Here is a 21877-nt window from a genome sequence, read left to right on the forward strand (position 1 = left end):
TGTCTGTCCACAGAGCTCGTACGCCCAAAAATGGAAACTTTTGAGACTTTCTAGGCATGGCCTCCTTTCTGTCTCCAGAGGAGAAAAAAGGCAAAAGTCAGTAAATTGCAGTTAAATTTCTTCCTAATGTTGAAAGAATGGACACGCTGTGGGCTATGGACAGAAAGCCTTGCTTCCGTTAGATCATGAGCCGGTCGTAATGCACGAATCATGGAGCAGTGGTTTCTCTCGGAGCAGCAGGCCGATGTTGTGGGGCCTGTCAGTGCGCAGACAGGTGTCCAGATGATTTTACAGACTGAACGAGGTAAGGACCCCCGTTCGCTGGCTTGTCATTTCACATCGGCCTGATTACGTAATGAAAGTGCATCACTGATTTCACTAAACTGTGTGCTTTTATCTACAATCCAAAGTATATGTAAAGGACAATATGCTGCATGAAATACGCCTTGATTTTATGGTGTAAAAGCCCCAGATCTGCATTTTGTGTAAGGAAACTGACCAGAAAGGGAAAGAGAGAAGGAGGTTAAGAAAGAAAGAGAAATCACATTAACCCAGAGAGGGAGCCCTGCCCCAGTCAGCAAGGGTCATGGGAGGAGCGAACTGGAAACTCATTCATGGTCACAGGACAACCTACAGAAGTAAAAGATACACTCAGGGGAGAGAGGCGACAGAGGGGAGGAGGGTACCGGGGCTTTGGTGGGAAAACAGCCATTTTAGACTCCCGACCTCTGAAAGGTCCTGGGCACTCTGGAGACTAAAGGTCACACTGGAGCTAGATATTGTTTGTCTAATTATTGTATAAGCAACACTTCCGTGACATATCCCTTCTAATGAACAAAATAAACAACACAATCCTCCCTTTTTATTTCAGCCATGTCTTTCACCAAGGAAAAGTTTCAAATTTTTAAAATTTCAAGCTTGGTGAAGGTTCCCCATGGCCCACTGAATGTCAACCGAGGCCCGTTGGACTCCCGAGGCCATTCAGCATTGGCTGCAGGCTGTCACCACCACTTTGCCCCTGTTCCAGCAGGCCATTCATGTGCCCACAGTTGGCATCCCCCTCCTCCTTCACTGTCAATGACGACACTGTTTGTAACACCCCCCACTGCCCCCCCATCCAGTCCTGCATGACTCTGGGAGTAATTGTCTGAGCCCCTATGTGACCCTCACTCTTGGTGACAGCTCAGTGAGGCCCCCATCCCACAGGTTCTACCTTCCGTCGCTTGTACCTCCTCTGTGGTTTGGAGAGCTGCTTAAGGTCAGGGAGGACCTCTTCCTCTCTGGTCCCCATTGGCTGACACACTTGCACGAATGAATGAGTGAGTGAACAAATGATTAGATGAGGATATCTTCGAGTTGAGAATGATGAGGTCCACAGCCCAAGGGTTCCAAATCACATTCTGCCTTTCAGAAACTGCCATAGAGAAGGCGCTCAGCTCTGAGGAACTCCGAACCCCGGGCTGGAATATCGTGAGGGTCTAACTCATGCTGCAGGGAAGTTCCCCTGAGCCTACCATGGCGGGTGCCCAAAACTGCCATCCCCGCTCCATGGAGCACACAGACCCACCCCTTTACGTATGGGCTCCTACTGTAATTTATTGAAAAATAAATGACAGTAAGGGTTCAAAAAATTTGTGTTAAGTGTCAGAGGAAATGGCCCTCTGCACATCACATCAAATGTCAGCCTTCAGGAAGATGTCCAAGAACCAGTGCCCTATTAAATCGGGCTTTTAATAATTTTAAGTATTTGGAGTTAAATAAAAATGCTGAGCAGTGCCTTGACAGGAACTCGAGAGATAGCATAAGAAGGGAAGAATGAAGCGGGGAAATCAGAGGGGAAGACAAACAATGAGAGGCTATGGACTCTGAGAAACAAACTGAGGGTTCTAGAGGGGAGGGGGGTGGGGGGGTGGGTTAGCCCGGTGATGGGTATTAAAGAGGGCACGTTCTGCATGGAGCACTGGGTGTTATATGCAAACAATGAATCATGGAACACTACATGAAAAACTAATGGTGTAATGTATGGTGATTAACATAACATAAAAAAAAAAAGAAAAAAAGAGATAGCATAAGTGGTTCTAAATAAATAAAAAGGAAGTAAATGATAATAAAGATTCATTTTCTAACTTTTGTTCCTCCCCTTTGGAACACAGAAGGGTTTGCATAAGCAAATACAATTTCTTGCAGTTTTTGCTGTGGTTATTCAGAATCAGAAAGAATATGGGGGCACCTGGGTGGCTCAGTCAGTTAAGCACCTGACTCTTGATTTCAGCTCAGGTCACAGTCTCAGGGTCATGAGATCCAGCCCCACGTCGGGCTTGGAGCTCAGCTCGGAGTCAGCTTGCCCCTTTCCCTCTGCTCCTCCCCACTCCTCTCAAATAAATAAATAAATAAAATCTTAAAAAATCAGAAACAATATTTAAAGTTACTGATTATTGATAATATATTTGATTAAGTACCTGAAAATCATAAACCTAAAGGAGAATTCTTTGGTTTTTCAGAAAATTATGGTTTAATCTACCTCCCTAAGTGTCAAGATACCGACAGAGCAAGTCTCCTTTGAGAGTGCCTGTCACATTCTCTTCTGGTCAGTCTCAGAATCACTGATTCCATTTTATTGCAAATAAAGGACAGTTTGATTGCCTGCTATCTGTATGTGTTCATAACATAAAATCTTAAGTATCTGAAATATTTAACTATCACAAGTATCTCAAAACATTTCTCCAGGGATGCAATTTAAGGCAGAGATTTTTTTTCCTATTGATATAAATATTTTCTTTTGTTTTGAATGAGAAGTCTTTTTAGAGCCATACGCTATCCCAAAACTATGAAATTTTCAATTGTTTAAATATTACAGTGCTAAAAACTGTTGTCCAACTGATGACTCAGGACAAAGTCCTGAGAATGATCTTGCCACTTTCTTGCCCCTCTGTATCAAACCCTCTGGCTAGATTTTATTTGGGATGAACAATGTTGCAGAAGAGATACCTGATTTGCATAAAATTTGAACATTGCATATTTAGGGATTTGATTAAATTTCAGTAATCCGAAGAATACTTTTAACTAAAACACCACATCTGCACAATCCCCAGTAATTCCAACTAATTGAGGCATCATTGCAATATGTTATGTTTCCCAGATGAGCTCTTACAATGGGAAAATGGCTTAGCTTGTCATTTAAAAGCAGAGCTGCCTTATTGCCAGTGACCTTCATCATAATGATTTAATAAACTGCAGGCTCCACTTGACTCCTGCATCTAAGTCCTTCTACCCAGGAAATGGCATGCCACATTGGAAAAGGACTGTCTTCTGAAATGCTATTTCCTGGCTGGGGTCCCTGGGAAAGCAGTCTTTCTGAACATTTGCTCTCAGCCAGACATTGTGCTCAACTTTGCATGCATTATGCCGTTAGATCTGTGCATTGGGTATACTGGGTTTCGTACAAATTCTTGACATTGAAGGGATTTGCCCAAAACCTGAGGGCTTGGGACTGTCAGGTCGAGGACCTTCACCGAGGTTTTTCCGACTGGTTTCTAAGCAACCGATAAGCTAAGGTACACAAAGTGCCAAGACTGTGGCTTGTGCATAGTAAGGTTCAGCAAATATTAGTTTCTTGTCCTGTTCCTTCCAACTTCCTGTTATAAATTTCACTCGACTTTAATATTAGAGAAAATAGGAAAAATGTAATTTCTACCTTATCCCTCTTTCTTTCCAAATGTAAACTTAGCCTTAGCATAACTGGAGTAGTAAGTCAACACCCCTTTTTCCAACATCCATTGAAATTCAAAAGGGTTGCCTTGAAATTAATTTTACTTCATTCCTTGACTCTCACTTTAATCCTCAGGCTATGAAAAATTACAAAATTTACATTTCTTAATCAATTTGTTCTAGAGTTGGATTTACAGCAGCTTTATTAAAAATCCCAATGACCAACATGTCTTACAAATATTTAAGGAACTATCAGCCCTTCTCATATTAACAAGTCAGCCTCTTTCCCCTCTCACAAGAGAAGGAAAATCCAAACTGATTTCAAAACCTCTTGGTTGTCCACATACCCTATGATTATTTTCTCTCAACTTCTGACAGTTGACTAGCTCTGTGAGGGTAGAGGGCATATTTTATTTTGTTTGTTTTGTTTTTGTTTGTCCACTATATCCCCAGTAGAAGTATATTTAAATATTTGTTAAATGAATACATGAGCCATTCCCATTGTATACATTCATGTTAAAACATTCATATCAAGAGGGGCTACCTTTTCTTAACCAACTGAGCCACCCAGGCGCCCAAGGGGGGCTACCTTTTCTTTTGGAAACCCTTGGGCTATATTCACATCTTACTTTTTTGTGCATGTATAAAATATACAAATCCCTTTAATAAAACGACTCATTGCTTATTTGCCTCACTTGTATATTTGGCATCCCTCTCCATCTATCCCTTGGATTAGCCCTCCTGGTTTAGCCGTGTGATTGGCCTTCACCAGTGACCCTCATTCTCTGTCCCAGAGAAGAGCCTCAGGCCAGCCTCCCAAAGGGTCCTGGCTGGCCTCCCAACCTAAGCAGGCAATTCTCTTGGTTCCCAACCCCCAAGTGTAGCAAAAAGATGCTGGCTACCTTTCCAAAGGCTGCTCAGCTGTCAGGAGTGTCGATCCAGGTCTGACACCAGGCATGCTGGAGAGCTTAGCTCAGACTCAGTAGAGGAGGCACGTCCCAGTGTACCGCTCCAGTTAATTGACCCTGACAGGACGCAAATTGGGCTTGGACTAAGGACTAGGACCAAGGCCATCTCCATTCATCAGGGGCAGTCCTTTCAGATGGTTTATTCTGAAAGCTTCACACTGAGCCTGGATGAACCTGACAAGGCAAGGCGTCTGTGAGCAGGCACTTCCGTGGTTCTGTTTCAGAGCTGTTAGATTATAAACTGCTAGGTTACAGTGAGTCAGGAGGCAAGGATGGTATTTTTGCCTTGACAGAGAACATATTGTCAAGATGCAAATATGAACAACGCGTAAGAATCAGAGGTCATAACTAAAAGAGCATTCTGGGCATTAATTGATGACCAGCCATAAGTCTTTCTTTGTCTGATACATCAACATCACATTTTACAAGTCAGTTAGATCCTAAACTTGGGACATGAGGCTAAAAATTGCTCGTGGTTGGATAATATTGAAAATTACTTGTTTATTAAGTACACTGTGCATAATTTTAGCTATGAAATCTTACAGGGATATATATGTATATGAATATATAATACTTTCAGTGTAAAATGAAGACTATTTACAAAAATATCACTGGACAACACTTCATTATGCATAAAGTAGGATTAACATAAGTTAAATATATCTATAACAAGTAAATTGCATATAAGAATAATAATAATATAATATAATATAAAAAGTACTGGATTAGACTTCAGGAAAATTAGATATTACTCCCATTTCTATGCCTAATAAAAATTACCTCGAGCAAGTTACTTTGTCTTTGCTGAAACTCAAACCCTTTACACTAGTTCCGTTCGGAGCGTTCTTTTCATTTTATCATAAACACGTAAACATGCTGATATTATCTTCCCTACTAGTCTCTCAGCACTGACTTATAAGAGGGAGGATGAAGGACACGAGGGCACTTTAGAATCTGTAGGTTGGGCCCTCGAATGACAGCCTTGATTCTGATCTCCACCCTGGATGCTTGCCACCTAGTGGCGCTTGATAGCACAGCCGTTTCTGCTAACAATACACCCCAGTAAATGTAAATATTGTGAAATTTGCTTGACCAATAAATAAATAAATAAATTTAAATAATCTAATAATTGACAGATAGGTAATGATTTTAAGAAGAATATTCATAAGACTGTCTCAGGTATAGTTTTACTGGTTCTCATAAAATACTAACTCCACTTTTAACAGAGCAAATCAGAAGTTCAAGTTACAGTGAATATGGAGCTAAGTATTATAAATGAGCTAGTTGGCATCCATCAAGCGAGTGAGTGAATGAATATACACTATTTTATGTGCCTCATTTTCTTAGAGAGCACTCTTTAAGCCATCTTGCTGATAACACATTTCTCATCTTAGCAGAAAAATCAAATAGGGTAGATACATTAGTAAATGAGCACAGATGTTAGAAGGAAAAATCAAATGAATAAAGGAAAACATGCCCAACCAAGAATTCCACAGATATCAGATGACACCTGTTATGTCACGGACATGTCTCCTAAGGCAAAGGAAGAAATCTGATGTTCCTTTTATCATTTAAAACCAGGCTGGACAAAGTTCTCTGTGGTTTGTTTCAGGAAGAACTCCAGCCAGGACAGTGAGAGCCAATTGCTGTAGGAGACTTTTCTGCATCTAATTTCCACATTTTGTTTTCATAATAACATGAAACAGAACAGAAAAACACAATGTATGCTTTCAGGTTCATTTCGCCAGTACAAATACATTTAACCTAATGCACTAAGATATAACCAACTAAGTCTATCTCAAGGTAACCTCCCACAATATCTTTAAAAGCCACCTCCTCTTTGTATTAAAATCTTTGAAAACAAGTTTTACATTCTTGTAACTCTTCTGATGGATTCCTCACATTAGTACATTCTTTTGAAAATTTCAGTACATTCTTCTGAAAATTTTAACTTGAGATGTAAAATAAAAGTGCTATGTACTTTGAGTAATCATAGAAATATAGGAAGTGAAGCAATTCTACCTTTTAAAGATATATTATCATTTTTGTTTTTTCTGAAAGTTACAACCTAAAGTTGGATATAAGTCCTGTTTTTATCTAAATAACATAAGAATTCAGGAGGTGTATTCTTACTGACTTCTGGAAGTCAGAATTCCCAAGAAAGGAAAGGATGAGGCAGAGAATGGGCATTGTCACTCCCGGGGGCTCTGTACGGGACCTGTGGCTGTCTCAGCATTTGGCCATGTGTCAGGTGCATCCTCCATCTGAGAACCAGAGTGGTCCCTGAGGGATCCCACATCCAGGATAGCATGTTGCTGACAGGGGAAATGATCCTATTGGACACTTTCTCAATGCTCTTCTCCTCCATTATCCATTCATGAGTGTTCATGCCTGAAATTCCTTCAGTTGGGGCTAATGTTTTTCATTACCCAGGCACAGATAAGAGACAAAGGTAAATAGCGCTATGGAAGCAATGCCCCTCTATGCTTCAATCATGACATAAAGTGTACATGGTAGATATTAAATCCATGACCAAAAGTCTGCTGTTGATCCAGGCATTGCTGGTCTTCTTAAGATAGGACACGGGTTAGGACTTTGCCATCCCAGCAAGAAAGGGGACTGACTCCATCAAGCCCTGGCCTCTCTTGGATCCTCCTCTCATGGAGGTGCCTCTCCTCCCACCAATGCTCACCCCAAGCCCTGGCCTCTCTTGGATCCTCCTCTCATGGAGGTGCCTCTCCTCCCACCAATGCTCACCCCAAGCCCTGGCCTCTCTTGGATCCTCCTCTCATGGAGGTGCCTCTCCTCCCACCAATGCTCACCTCCCATCCTCCTCCCACTTCCAACCCCAGCCCACCCCATGCATTCTACCCCGCACCCTGCACGCTGATTCAGTCCGCAGCGCTGTGTCCTCCAGGGGTCTGTAAACTGTTTCTGTCAAGGGCCAGAGAGTAAAGACTTCCAGCCTCGTGAGCTACATAGTCTCTGTCTTAACTCTTAGCTCTGCCTACCCTAGCAGGGGAGCAGACAGCCAGTAAAGCTTTACTCAGGCACGCTGACATTTGAAGCGCATGTAATTTTCACGTGTCACAAAATATTCTTCCTCTTTTGAATTTTGCAGCCATTTAAAAATGTAAAAAAATATATATACATTCTTAGCTAAGGGCCATATAGAAGAAATGGCCAAATAGACAGGCCCCAGGACTTGGCCCCATGTCCACCATGCTTTACCAAACATGAAGCAGTCACATGCAGCTGGAATACGTCACAAATAGTTTCCTGTTACTTGGCAGAGGGTTAAACCACCGAGGGACTCTTTCCAGGCATGAAGTGAAAGCCTTCCTTTCATTCTGCAGTTGCTTCTGAACTGCAGATCTTCTTTGGTCCTTCTGGACAGACCTTACACTAGCAGAAGTTACAAAGACTGACAGCAGCAATTCTTCGTATGGTTGAGGCAGACCATTCCTTTACGGAGAATCTAATACCTTTGAAAACGCTGTGTTTTGCACCTCTCCCTGCCATCCCCAGGGGCTTCCATTACCTACAGGGGAGCTACTCCAGGCTGGGTCTCTCCGGTCTACATGGGAGGAGCCAAGCCCTTTGAGATCACTCAGCTGCCGCTAAATAGTTGGGGTCCTCTTGGCATCCTAACCCAAACCCCTTTCTCTCTGCATCCCCCATTGTCTGTGCAATGTCTAGAAGCACAGGTGAGACCTGTCCCCCAAAGCCTCACAGTCTCCGGGTGCCTTGTTTCCTGGCTGGGCCCCGGCTGGGCCTCTTGGTGGCCCGTGGATACATCCCATGCAGCCCCTCCCCACTGTCTCCCTGCTCTTTCCCTGGTCTGAACCTGGACACCTGCACTCTCTGTGTCATTTCTCTCCAACAGACTCCACTCCCAGACTCTGGGACACTGTGAGCCATCACCCTTCCAGGCAAGAAACATTGTTTCTCAGAAACATTAAGACATCTAAAGGCCCTGACATTAAATGTGGGATATTCTGGAGACCAGCTCTCAGAGGCAATACATATAACACCAGGTGGGGTCTGCGTACGGGCTATGAATTCCTTTGTTAGGTCTTTGTCAGAAAACACTGGATGAGCCATTAAGGCTGGTGAGAAATGCTGTGTGCGGTTACCAGACCGTGTGGGATGCAAACAACAGTGAAATTCAGAAAAAGGAGGGGGCCCAGCAAGAGTAGCTCTTCAACACATTTGTTGGTTGGATGAATGAATGAATGAATGAAATGAGAGCCACCCCCCCACACAGTTTAGAAATTAAATAAATGAAGTCCTGTTATGCAATAGTTAACCTCAATTTCATCCCATAAAACTGTAAGAGCCTGTTTCTAAAATTCTACATGTGTTTTCCAAGCCCGAGCACATGCTTGGCTGCCGCCTCCTCCCCAGCTGCCAGATCTGATGAGAACACAGTGACTACCAGCTTCAAGTCAAAGTTCTTGGCCTCTCAATATTGTGCCTAGTTCAAAGTTCTGTATTCATCTCAGACCTGAACTGAATAGCTCATGCCATCTCAACCCCCACAGTCAGCACAGAAACCTTCTGAAGGATCACTTGGAGCTGTTCCTTCCGGGGTCGTCTCTAGTTATCTCACCCGGGTGCTGTGGGGAGGCTGATTGCATTCGGGTAAGGCTGTCCCTCTTCAACAATGGCGGGTCCTCCTAGAGGCTCAGATGAAATGCCCCTTCTCTGGGAATCCTCTCCCTTTTCCCTTCCACGATACCCCATGCCAACCCTCGGCACTGCAAGGACCACACTCTGCTCTAATCATAGGTTCACTTGCAGTTCTCCCCTTGAATAGGATAGGCACCAGTTCCTACTGTTCCATTGAATGCATTCATCCATTGCGTAAGCTTACTGAGTAGCTGCTATTTATGTTGGGGAATAGGGATGGGGACTGGAAGGAGTACATGAAGATAAGAAAGACAGTCCACAGCCCCTGGAATAAAAGGGAAATGAGGACAGGTTACATTTCAAGTGAATTTGGAAGAATCTCAAAGGAGAATGTTCAATTCATTTTTCACCTGACTTACTCAACATGCCTGAGTAATGTGGTATTCTTGGAATGCAGAAATCTGCAGCAGAGGTTTTAGCTCTCGAGGTTGGTCAGCCGGTGAATCCTGGCATTGAGCAGAGTCCGTTCACCTGCGCTGGGAAGGGGGAGGGAAGTGTGCAGAAACAGGACCTGGCTGGTGGCTTTCTAAAGAAGAGAGGCCTGCTCTAATCACTCACATCCTTGATGGTGCTGTGAGCATTTGCACATCCCTGTTCTTACCGACTTTTTAAAGACCTCTGTATCTGCCACAGGCAACTTCAAGGCTCATTTGGACGGACACATAAAACACAGACACTTGCAAACCACAGATACACTGACGCCGTACTACTGTTGTCATGGAGATCAAAAGAGCCAGTTTCTTAAAGGAAGTGGGTGTTGGAGCAGGGACCAGAGGCTGGAGGAAGGACACCCGGAAGGATGAAAGAAGGCTGTTTAGGGAGACTACAGGAGGAGAAAAACGCCAAGGCTAGAAAGGGGAGAGAGTTCCCCAGATGGCAGATAAATGAGACAAATGGAAAGAACCCAGGCTCATTACTGGATCCACAGGTAAATGAAAGGAAGAGTAGTATTCAACACAGGAAAATAATTAACCCCTACATGAAAAGCACAACAGTGAATAGAGAAGGGCTTCTCCCAGAACTGCAGCACACTCCAAGGGGCTTGAGAGAAGGTAGAAGCAGGACACGTGTAAATCAGAGCGGTCTGTAAATAACAGCATCTTCTGGAGCAGAAGGGCGCTCAGATGGTTGAATTCTGCAATATACAGTGAGCCTTGGACTGACTTTCTTTTTTCTTTTTTTTTTTTTTTAATTTTTCCATTCACTTACTCTCCAGAGTCTTCCTTTAATATGTATTAAGAGGACTGTTTGCCGGGTGAGATTTGCTATAAATCTGTGGATCTGTCATAAATGATCTTTATTCTAAAAACACGTCACCCATGAGCTGGCCAAACAAGTGAACAAACTCTCCAGAATCCCTGCTTTAAGAAGGAAAAGAAAAAGGATGACATTGTCCAAACAAGTTGGCACCTCAGATACTATTTTATTCCCTTGACGGGGACTGGGAAGTGAAGCTGGACCCCCCCAAATCCCACCTGGATCTCTTATCCTGATGCATGAGCCGCCATGCTGAGTGACCACATGGAAGCCAGCTCTCAACTTGGATCCAAGTTGCACAGTGATCCTGAGAGATCCTTCTGTACTGGATAGTCCAGGCCTCTGATCAACAGCTACATCATGGACCTAGAGTCCGGGCAGCTCTTTTATCTTCAAACCGTTCTCATTAGCCCTGCACCCAATCAGATTATAAACCTGCAACTGACGTCATTCCTGCCCATCACTTTTTTTGTGCCTCATATATGCTCAAAACCATTCTCTTCTGCATCCACAGTAACATTTTCTGAGAATGTCCACTGTGCTGAAGCCCTGTTTTGGACAAGTGAGTGGATGAGATTTCAAACATGTTTGTGAGAATCCTTAGGCACTTGGAGCTTGCAATCAAGTCCTTGGAAACCCGGCATTCGATATGGGACAGTGGCCACAGGAGGGGATGGAAGTGATCAGTTCTCACTGAGCTGATGGTGAATCAGTGCATGCGGGGGAGGCCAGAGGAGAGAGAACTCCTTGGATGGCGGCAGTCGAAGGAAGCAGATGAGCTGGAAGTTGAGCTGGCTTTGGAGAATGAGTTGGGCTTTGATAGAGGAGGAAGAAGAGCAGTCTCTGATGAGGGCTTTCATGAGATGGAAAAACACAAGAGAGTTGGAATTTCCATGCTTGTTCGAGGATCCAGAGAGAATCCTAGGTCATCGGGGAATAGCCAGGGGGCATTAGCCTGGAAAGACTACAACTGGGCTTAAATCTCACAATGGGTACTGCTGAGATTTGGGGAGAAGAGGGCATGATCGAAGTGGTAACTTAGGAAATTTGCCTTCTCCATTATCTGCAACCAAGATTCAAAGTATGTTCAAGATCTCTACCTGATTTCCTCTTTTTCTTTTCTTCCTACTTCACCATTAATTTCATTCATTTGGTTTCATGAAACAAATAATTATTTTTGACCCATTTTGTCAATCACAATTTGATGATAATTAATGGCCAGAGAATTGTATCCTAAAACTGCCTTCCCCATTAGGATTTCTCCCTTACAGACATCTACCTTTATCCCAGGTAAACACACACACAAAGGCATGGATGTTTAAAGCATCATCCAAAACATATTTTATTTTTTTAAGATTTTTTTATTTATTCGTTTGAGAGAGAGAGAGAGAGAGAGCACAAGCAGGGGGAGGGTCAGAGGCAGAGGGAGAAGCAGGATCCCCGCTGAGCAGAGTGCCTGACCTGGGGCTCAATCCCAGGACTCCGGGCTCATGACCTGAGCCGAAGGCAGATGCTTAACCGACTGAGCCACCCAGGTGCCCCCCAAAACATATTTTAAAGTTAAGTATATTATGCACTAATTTGTCTTGGGATGACATGAAGCCCATTGCCAGATTTTTCCACATGCCCTGTCCACACTGGCTTGTTATTCATTCCACTCAGGGAAGGTCTCCAGGGTCACTTTCAAAAACTCTTTGGTACTTGCACCGCAATCCCTAAAATTTCCTATACTGAACGTGCAGAATTCCTCTGTTTATGGACTTTTAAAAAGAGATCTGAGTTTTCAATGTTTTCAAGGATTTCTTTAATGTAAACACATCCCTAAGTGGAAATCTGACTATCCAGCCTACAAAGTAATAATAAAACATAAACTTTGCCTGACATAGTTAGAGTTTTGGCTTGTTTTTGTCCGTGAAAACAATGCTTTCTCTTCATATGATTTGTTAAATGTTCCTTTTTTTTTAAATTTTATTTTATTATTTTATTTTATTATGTTAATACATTACATCATTAGTTTTTGAGGTAGTGATCCATGATTCATTGTTTGCGTATAACACCCAATGCTCCATGCAGTACGTGCCCTCCTTAATACCCATCACCAGGCTAACCCATCCCCCCACCCCCCTCCCCTCTAAAACCCTGTTTGTTTCTCAGAGTCCATAGTCTCTCATGGTTCATCTCTCCCTCTATTTCCCCCCCTTCATTTTTCCCTTCCTTCTCCTAATGTCCTCCATGCTATGCTACTCCTTATGTTCCACAAATAAGTGAAACCATATGATAATTGACTTTCTCTGCTTGGCTTATTTCACTTAGCATAATCTCCTCCAATCCCATCCATGTTGATGTAAAAGTTGGGTATTCATCCTTTCTGATGGCTGAGTAAATGTTCCTTTGATTAAAAATGTCTATCATGGGGTGCCTGGGTGGCTTAGTCAGTTAAGTGTCTGCCTTCGGCTCAGGTCATAATCCCAGGGTCCTGGGATCGAGTCCCACATTGCGCTCCCTGCTCAGCGGGGAGTCTGCTTCTCCCTCTGCCCCTCCCTACCACTCATGCTCTCTCTCTCTCATGTCCTCTCTCTTTCTTTCTCTCTCAAAAAAAATAAAATCTTTAAAAAATGCCTATCATAAATTAAGCTAGTTAGAATATATATTCATCTATGGGTGGGAAAACAAGAAGACTCCACCCTACCTGTGCAATCAGATCACAAACCCAAGAAGCTAAAAGTCAGCAAGCAGATCCCCCTGCTTTTGGAAGATTTAGCTAAATTGGTTGCCTCTCTATGTAAACGTTTTCTGATGGGCATTTGCCTCTACGCCCTTAACTTGCTTCTTGACCTGATGCCATAAGCACCATACTGTAATCCTGATTTAGTATCTGAGGAGGTCTTAAGCCTACACAGGGAGCCAATTGAAAAATTAGAATATTTAATGGGCATAAACCAATCTTTAAAAATATGTATCATTTATATTTGGGTCAATGTATTTAACATTTAAAAGCTATATGAAATAAGAAAAATACCTGTTTCAAATTTGACTTATAGATGACTCTTGCAGGGAAATAAATTTTATTAATTAATTAAATGACATAAATGCAAGTTCAGTGGTTGTGGTAAGATAATTTCCATGGAATCAAATTCTCAAAATCTAAAGTCTTTAGATCCGATTTAATACAAAGTGAAAATTCATAGCTCATCACTGGAAAAACAAGATTGCCGAGAGATTTGCTTGTAAAAAAGGGATGAGCTCTCATGTCAGGGTCCAACAGCACCAGCTTAACTAAAAACGTCATGATTTGGACGACTGTTTTATTGATCTCTGTCGGAACCGTGTACATGCATGAAATGAGACTGGATGTTGAGCAAAGCAGTTGCAATCCAAAAACAACCAAAAATGAGGAAACTTGCTTTTTAAAAATGTGATTCTACTGTTCCTGTAGAGCTCAGACTAACAAACACCCAAACACAACCAGCACCATCTAATCCCACTGGGGGGGCATAGTAGGCCATTCATAAATACTTGCTGAGATGCATTAGTGCTGCTCCGAGCCCCCTTCTGCCTTCTCCCTGTGTGGACTCCCCGGGCTCGCATTTTGCCCGCCCGGTAGCCTCGCCCTATCTGCTGGCCAGCCCCCATTCGTCACTGCTATGTGCTGGGCACCCCCCACTCTGCTCCAGCCTCTCTGCCTCCCCCAGCTGCTTTCTGCAGGCACCATTCGCCACCTCCTCCCCTCCCAGTCCCAGACCCTGGTCATCCTCCCAAGCCCGCGGGGGCCGCCCTCTTCAAACCACTCTGAGCTTGCCACTTTCTGGATGCCCACCGGCCTTCGCTGTCCAGTGCCGGACGCTTAGACACCTGAGATTCTCTGTGGTGTCCTAAGTGTTTACTCCCTCTCTCCAACTGGACTGTCAGCACTTTGGGGACAGAGAAAGCCTTTCATGGTCCTAAGTAACCTAAATCCATGGTTTGTAGTGAACACAGACACACACGCTCACACATACACACTTGCATACACACACATATCACATGACGGCCTGAAAGTCTACAAAACCTTTATTGCTTTAGAGCATCGCTGTTGTGTTGTTCTCGTAACACACTTGAAAAGAGTTTGGTTTCTTCTAAAAACCCACGATATCGCAGACTCTGCAGAGCGTCTGTCATTAGCAGAGTCGCTCACGTAGCCTCGCCGCTGCCCGGGTTAAATCACCATGATGATTCCGAGATGATTTGTGCCTTCTTGTCGGTGGTGCACTCCTTTTACTCGCAGCTGCCAACTGGAAACACCTTTATTCTGGAACATTCCATGAGAGCGTAAGCTCCGCAAGGGCAGGGACCGTGTTGTAAAAAATCCTCTGTGCTCCCCGGTGCCTCGGACAACCCGGCAGAACAGCTCCAGCTCAGCAGATTCTGCCGGGCGAAGGGGCGACGATCAGGGGGCCTGTGTGTTGCTGGTCGGCGATGGCAGCGCGCATGCACTCGGTGTTCCCGAATTCCAGAGGAGGTGCCCCCGGCCGGGAACAGCCTGTGCGTGGGCTCGCCGCCATCACCCCTCACCGCACCCCCACCGGACACCTGCTGCTATTATTACCATGACCTTCAGACTTCATCCGCTTTCCTTCGAGGGGGTGGGCTGGCTCCCCTCCGGTTGTCCCCCCAGGATTCCTTAGTGTATTCTTTTCTTTTCCTCTTTAGGCTCCCAAGAAACATTTGCAAAATGGGATTATCCGTGGCTACCAAATAGGTTACCGCGAGTACAGCACTGGGGGCAACTTCCAATTCAACATTATCAGTATTGACACCACTGGGGACAGTGAGATTTACACCCTGGACAACCTCAATAAATTCACCCAGTACGGCTTGGTGGTGCAGGCCTGCAACCGGGCCGGGACGGGACCTTCTTCTCAGGAAATCATCACCACCACCCTCGAGGATGGTAGGTCTGGCGGCCGCCGCTCACGCCTTCCCTTCCTCAAGGGTTTGCTCTGGTCGCCGCTCTGCCCCCCACACGCAGCCTGGCTCCTGCTGGCTCTGCAGTGGCAAAGGTGCCAGGCCTGGGGGACCGAGGCTTCCGGGGAAGTCTGCCTGCATGCCCTCACCAGCTGCATGGATTGGTCTCACCCTTGACAGAGCTTGATTGCAAAGCCCAAATCCGTTCCCTCTCCAGCATCTCATTCATTCCAAGCACAAGAATTGGGCTTTTCCCGAGTGCATCCAAGGCTCGCTCTAGGACTGCAGAAGCCTGACCAGAATGTAGAAATGTAGAAATCTGATTTTCTAAGAATTTCTTCCAGATCAGAGTTAAGTAGGATCCTCCCTCCCTCCCTCCCTCCCTCCTTCCTTCCTTCCTTCCTTCCTTCCTTCCTTTTCTTTCTCTTTATGATTGCTTCCTATTTCCAAGCACTTTGGACCAGAGCAAGGAATGAACAGGCTTCCTGGCGCAAATCTCACGGTGACTGAGCGCCCCCTAATGACCACAAGGAGTTAATTCGCCTTCTCCCATGACTGTTCCAGGAGTGCTTGAAAAGCAAAGGGCTCTGTGTCCAGAGACCTCACGTTAGGGGCAGAGATAGAATATGGGCTTCATTGTAGCACTAAGTGTAGATTTTAAGGCACCAAATTTGCACTGCAGTTACCTCTTGTGCAGTAAGCCACGTGATCATAGGTTTGAAGAGGCACAGAGTGACTTGCATCCATAATTTCTGACCATTTCTACGGAGAGAAGTCTTAGAAAACCAGAAACCCAGAGACTGGGATTTTCCATCCAGCGTCATGATCTTTGCAATCATGATTACATATGCCTTTTGGTTTTCACCTCAATGCTAACTCTTCATTGATGTGTATGGTTCTGTTGATGTTTTGTCCCTTTTCCCAGGTACAGCATTTAAGGTCTGGATAAACTCGATGTGAAAAACATTTCAAACAGCCCCCATTTCAGTCTGTTTACTGTCTTTCCTCTGACACAATGGTATAGTTTTGCAAGGGGGGCTTACCAGGGAGGGGGGCAGTGAGTAAGCTATGACTACATGTCTGCTTTTCAGTACCTTTCAGTAGCCAGGCTTCCCATTTATATGCCATATGCTACGAAATGCAGAGGATATGTACTGTATTAAGCAAATGTAACTTCAAACAGTCACGAGAGTGATGGGGACACAAACCAGAGAAACAATGGCTTTTTACTCTTGCAGTAAGACCACAAGTGTTCTCTGCTCCTCAGTCCCGGGGCAACCTCCTTCAACGTGAAGCGGTTAAGCTGGAAAGAGAGACTGGAAGTCTGTTAGGACTTACGCATAAACTCACATTATTTTATGGAGTTATCATACTATTTGAATAGGGAAATGGTACTCATTTTCCCCCCTTAATTTTATGGATTGAGTGTGATTTTTTTCTTTTGCTTGCATATTGAAATGTTAAACTAATGTTGCTTATTCCGTATTGCTTTGCCAATTAAACTACCCACAGTTATTACAGATTCTAATTATTTAATTTCAGTGCCCAGTTACCCCCCTGAAAATGTCCAAGCCATAGCAACATCACCAGAAAGCATATCAATATCCTGGTCCACACTTTCCAAGGAAGCCTTGAATGGAATTCTCCAGGGGTTTAGAGTCATTTACTGGGCCAACCTGATGGACGGAGGTAAGAGGATGAAAACTAGGGCTGTGAGTTTGCCCCAGAGAATGCGTGATGGGATTAGCAGACCCCCCTCCTAAAGTAGGTTTCAGGGAATGGAGAGCACATCTTTCTCAATGGACACTGTCCACTCTCCCCACGTCATTCTGTTCTTACCAATCATCGTGTGTTCTCACAGGTGCATAGAGCTGCTTGAAACATCATGTATCCTCAAAAAGCAATTTGAGGTATCGGAGGGGGTGGCACTGGGGAAATGTTGGCATGGATGTGCTTTCTTAGATGAGTATCTATGCCAAGCCTCTGCATGCAGCACCAAGACATTGATCTGATTCTAGAAAGTTCTATGTGATGTGTATCCTAAAAGGTTGACCTCTTCCAATTTCCTGATAAAACTCAACAGGGCAACTTCCTAAGTCCCTGCAGTTGACCCATGAGAGGGTTCAGGGGGAATGCCAGAACACCTTGCCAGGAATATTGTTACTTCTCGCAAAGAGCCATTTCATACAAAACCCTCCATTTTTTCTCCTTCTGTTTTATTCTCCTTCTCCTTCCCCTTTTTCTGTTTCTCTTCCTTCATTCTTCTTGTTTCTCTGTGTTTGTTTTTTCTTTCAAGTTATAGGACAAAATCCTTCTGTGTGTTTGGCCAAGACTGAATGAGAGTGTGACCCGCACAAGTAGTGGCAAGATTGGGGCCAGAAGTTTCTTGCAGAGAATACGTCTCAGTGTGGTGGTGCTTTCATGGGGCGGGTGCTGCTGAGCCAGCCTGAGCCCTGCCCCGTGACCAGGATAGGCACACACCGCCCTGCGGCCTTCACAGGGGAGCTGCTAAGCTCTGCTCACTGTCTGCATCCCAAGACCTGTGTGGCCCACACCCGCACCCTCCCCTTCTCTCCTCCCCAGCTGCCTTCTGCACCCCTGCCCCAGCGGCAATGCCTCTCCTCTTGCCTGGGGCTTCCTTCAACCCCTCTGACTGCACGTGGACCCCTAGTGCATGCTCACCTCTGAGTTTGGGCAAACACAGCCAGCGCCCCCAGATACATCCCACCCCTGTTCAGGCCACCTGGGGCTGCTCTGCCAAGCAGGTGGCTGTCCCCTCCCCAGTAAACAGAACACACAGGGTCTGAGGCTGCAGGGGGCTCTAATATTGGTGCAAGAATAAAGGAACGAAGACACTTAGCTAAATAAGCTTAATTTGCTAAGGAAAGAGCAGCTTTTGGAGGCTTAATTATTTATGTCTATACCAGACCTGCTTCTCAGGGCTGAGGACCAGACCCGGTTCCTCCTGCTGTTGAGTATAGCACCTCCCACATCACCCGGCACTAGAGACGTCTGTAAAGATTCACCTGCTTGATCCGAGGCAGACACATTAGCTGAGCATCTGCTCCGTGCTGGGCTCGTGCTAGACACAGAGGACGCAGCGTCTGCCCTATTGGATGTTCCAGACCAGTGAGCGAGGGAGAATCTAGTGAACATAGAACCACAAGCCCAATAATGCACAGCCAGCCCCAGAGACGGACAGATCTATATAGATGATTCTTTTAACAACTTCACCCTCTTGTGCCTCAAAAAAGCTTTTACAAATCCCATAGACATAAAGTGTAGAGCAATGACAATTTGTAAAAGTATCCATCTTACTGGCATGATGCCATACTGTAGCATTGTGTATACTTGTTCTCATCCTCGTCTTGAATGAGACAACTAAATACTTGAGCACACTCACCTAGAGGCAGTGTGACACTGAAATTGTTCTATTTTTGTTCCTGTTGGAGCTATTTCCAGTATCCAGTGGTGGCTACTCATCCTATCATACACATTTTCACACATCACTCATATTTGTTAATACTATTAACACCTTAGCTCCACGAAGAGTGATGTGGTTAATACGGTTCTTTTGACTCGATGCTTCTAAAGCCTTAAAAACTTGCATATTCAAAAACATAAAAGTCTTTAAATAAAGACTGCTTGGAAATGCATACGGTTCCTAAAGATACTTTTGCTCACTGTATTAAGATCAAAGTGGTGTGCTTAATGTCTAATGTAGGAGTTCTACACTTAATCTCCGGAAGATGAGAAGGAAGCCCTTAGAGACATAAACCTGCTAGGAACACTCTCTCCTCACCTGCTACTTACAAGAAGTGACATGTATGAATTAGCAGGTAATTCCATGGGGTTCCTGGATGCTTCCACAGACACTCCTCGGGCTGCTGTCCCGAGGAGTCGTGAAAACGTGTGACTGTGTAAAGGACTGGTCCCACTAACCCTGAGAAAACACCCACTCACTCTCACACTCACATTCACACACACTCAGACACACACACTCACAGACACATACTGATACAGACCCACACACAACCCTCACACATACATCCCCTCACACTCACAGACCCACACACAACCCCCATACATACATCCCCTCACACTCACAGACCCACACACAACCCTCACACATACATCCCCTCACACTCACAGACCCACACACAACCCTCACACGTACATCCCCTCACACTCACAGACCCACACACAACCCTCACACATATATCCGCTCACACTCACAGACTCACACACAACCCCCATACATACATCCCCTCACACTCACAGACTCACACACAACCCCCACACATACATCCCCTCACACTCACAGACCCACACACAACCCCCATACATACATCCCCTCACACTCACAGACTCACACACAACCCTCACACATACATCCGCTCACACTCACAGACCCACACACAACCCTCACACATACATCCCCTCACACTCACAGACCCACACACAACCCTCACACATACATCCGCTCACACTCACAGACTCACACACAACCCTCACACATACATCCGCTCACACTCACAGACCCACACACAACCCCCATACATACATCCCCTCACATTCACAGACCCACACACAACCCTCACACATACATCCGCTCACACTCACAGACTCACACACAACCCTCACACATACATCCGCTCACACTCACAGACTCACACACAACCCTCACACATACATCCCCTCACACTCACAGACCCACACACAACCCTCACACATACATCCGCTCACACTCACAGACACACACACAACCCTCACACATACATCCCCTCACACTCACAGACCCACACACAACCCTCACACATACATCCGCTCACACTCACAGACCAACACACAACCCTCACACATACATCCCCTCACACTCACAGACCCACACACAACCCTCACACATACATCCACTCACACTCACAGACCCACACACAACCCTCACACATACATCCCCTCACACTCACAGACCCACACACAACCCTCACACATACATCCGCTCACACTCACAGACCCACACACAACCCTCACACATACATCCCCTCACACTCACAGACTCACACACAACCCTCACACATACATCCCCTCACACTCACAGACCCACACACAACCCTCACACATACATCCGCTCACACTCACAGACTCACACACAACCCTCACACATACATCTGTTCACACTCAGACACTCACAGACTCACAACCCTTACACGTTCATCCGCTTACGTTCACAGACACTCACAGGCACACACACTCACACATACATCCTCTCTCACACACACAGGCACGCACACTGACAGACTGGGAGACACAGATTGTTACTACCACTGTGATTAGCAGTTGCCTCAAACACACATGTAGGAAAGCGTCTCGTTATTGTTAATGTGGTCAGATAAAAGTGGTGAATATATTCGATGGGGGATGCTAACCACACAACATGTTGGTGAAATTTCTGAGTATTTTATCATAACCTAAAAGTTCGATACTTTTCAAGACTTGACAAGGCCATTCATCTGCAATTGACAGAAAAATTGTACACTTTGAAGTCACATCTCCATCTGCGTCTGAACTCTTTGTCATTTCTTCTGTTTCCCCAAGACAGCACGGTGCTTCTGAAGCGAGACAGCATTTAGTGCCGACCAGACGTTCGCTTCGATGGTGGGCAGTTGGCGGTACTTTAGAAACGTCATTTCCATCCCTGTTTTTTGCCTTGAGACTCTTGAGGAGGGAGGGTATGAATACAGAAAACAATTCGTTTTAAAACAGAAAGTTAAAAATTTTTATAGTAGAAATAATATGTCTAAATTTGTTTTATATATTCATTTCATATTATTTTATTCATGATTTCAACTGAACATTATTCTTTAGTTACTGGGTTGTTTTTTTTTTTTAATAACCCCATGGGGTTTGTAAAAGGTAGATGATAGAAATCCTGCTTAAACTATAAAAAAGAACAAAAGCTCGAAAGAATGGCAAATGAAGCATGCTGTTTTGATCGGGCTTTTTGTCATCATTTTCCTTTCTATTTTCTCTGTATCTGCTAAGCATTGAGTATCTGCCAGTCAGGAAAATGCCCAGTGTGCCTCCCGGACCATGTCAGGAACCTCTGGGGGGTAATCTTGAATGGGGGTTCTGACTGCAGTCACATTCCTGGTTCATGAATAAATCAGCTCATCAGAGCAATATGAACCCCAAGACGAGTAAACATCCAAATGTTAATTCTAATCCGCCTTGTGCTTCATGAGTAGATGGAATTCTTCTGCTTTAATCATTGCTTTCTTTAAAAAGATGGAGATGATCCACTTCACTTT

General features: G+C 44.7%; 1 protein-coding gene across 3 annotated transcripts in view; it reads left to right on the top strand.

Moving 5' to 3' along the window:
* The window catches only part of DSCAM (DS cell adhesion molecule), a 784307-nt gene that overhangs the window by 672682 nt on the left and 89748 nt on the right, over positions 1-21877 (top strand). For all 3 annotated transcript variants that reach the window (XM_078071697.1, XM_078071718.1, XM_078071731.1), the window contains 2 exons: positions 15315-15555; positions 17112-17258. In XM_078071697.1, coding sequence (XP_077927823.1) covers positions 15315-15555; positions 17112-17258 — 388 coding nt within the window. The remainder of the gene's footprint in view (positions 1-15314; positions 15556-17111; positions 17259-21877) is intronic.

The sequence above is a fragment of the Halichoerus grypus genome, chromosome 1 (assembly GCF_964656455.1).
Source record: "Halichoerus grypus chromosome 1, mHalGry1.hap1.1, whole genome shotgun sequence".
NCBI lineage: Eukaryota > Metazoa > Chordata > Mammalia > Carnivora > Phocidae > Halichoerus > Halichoerus grypus.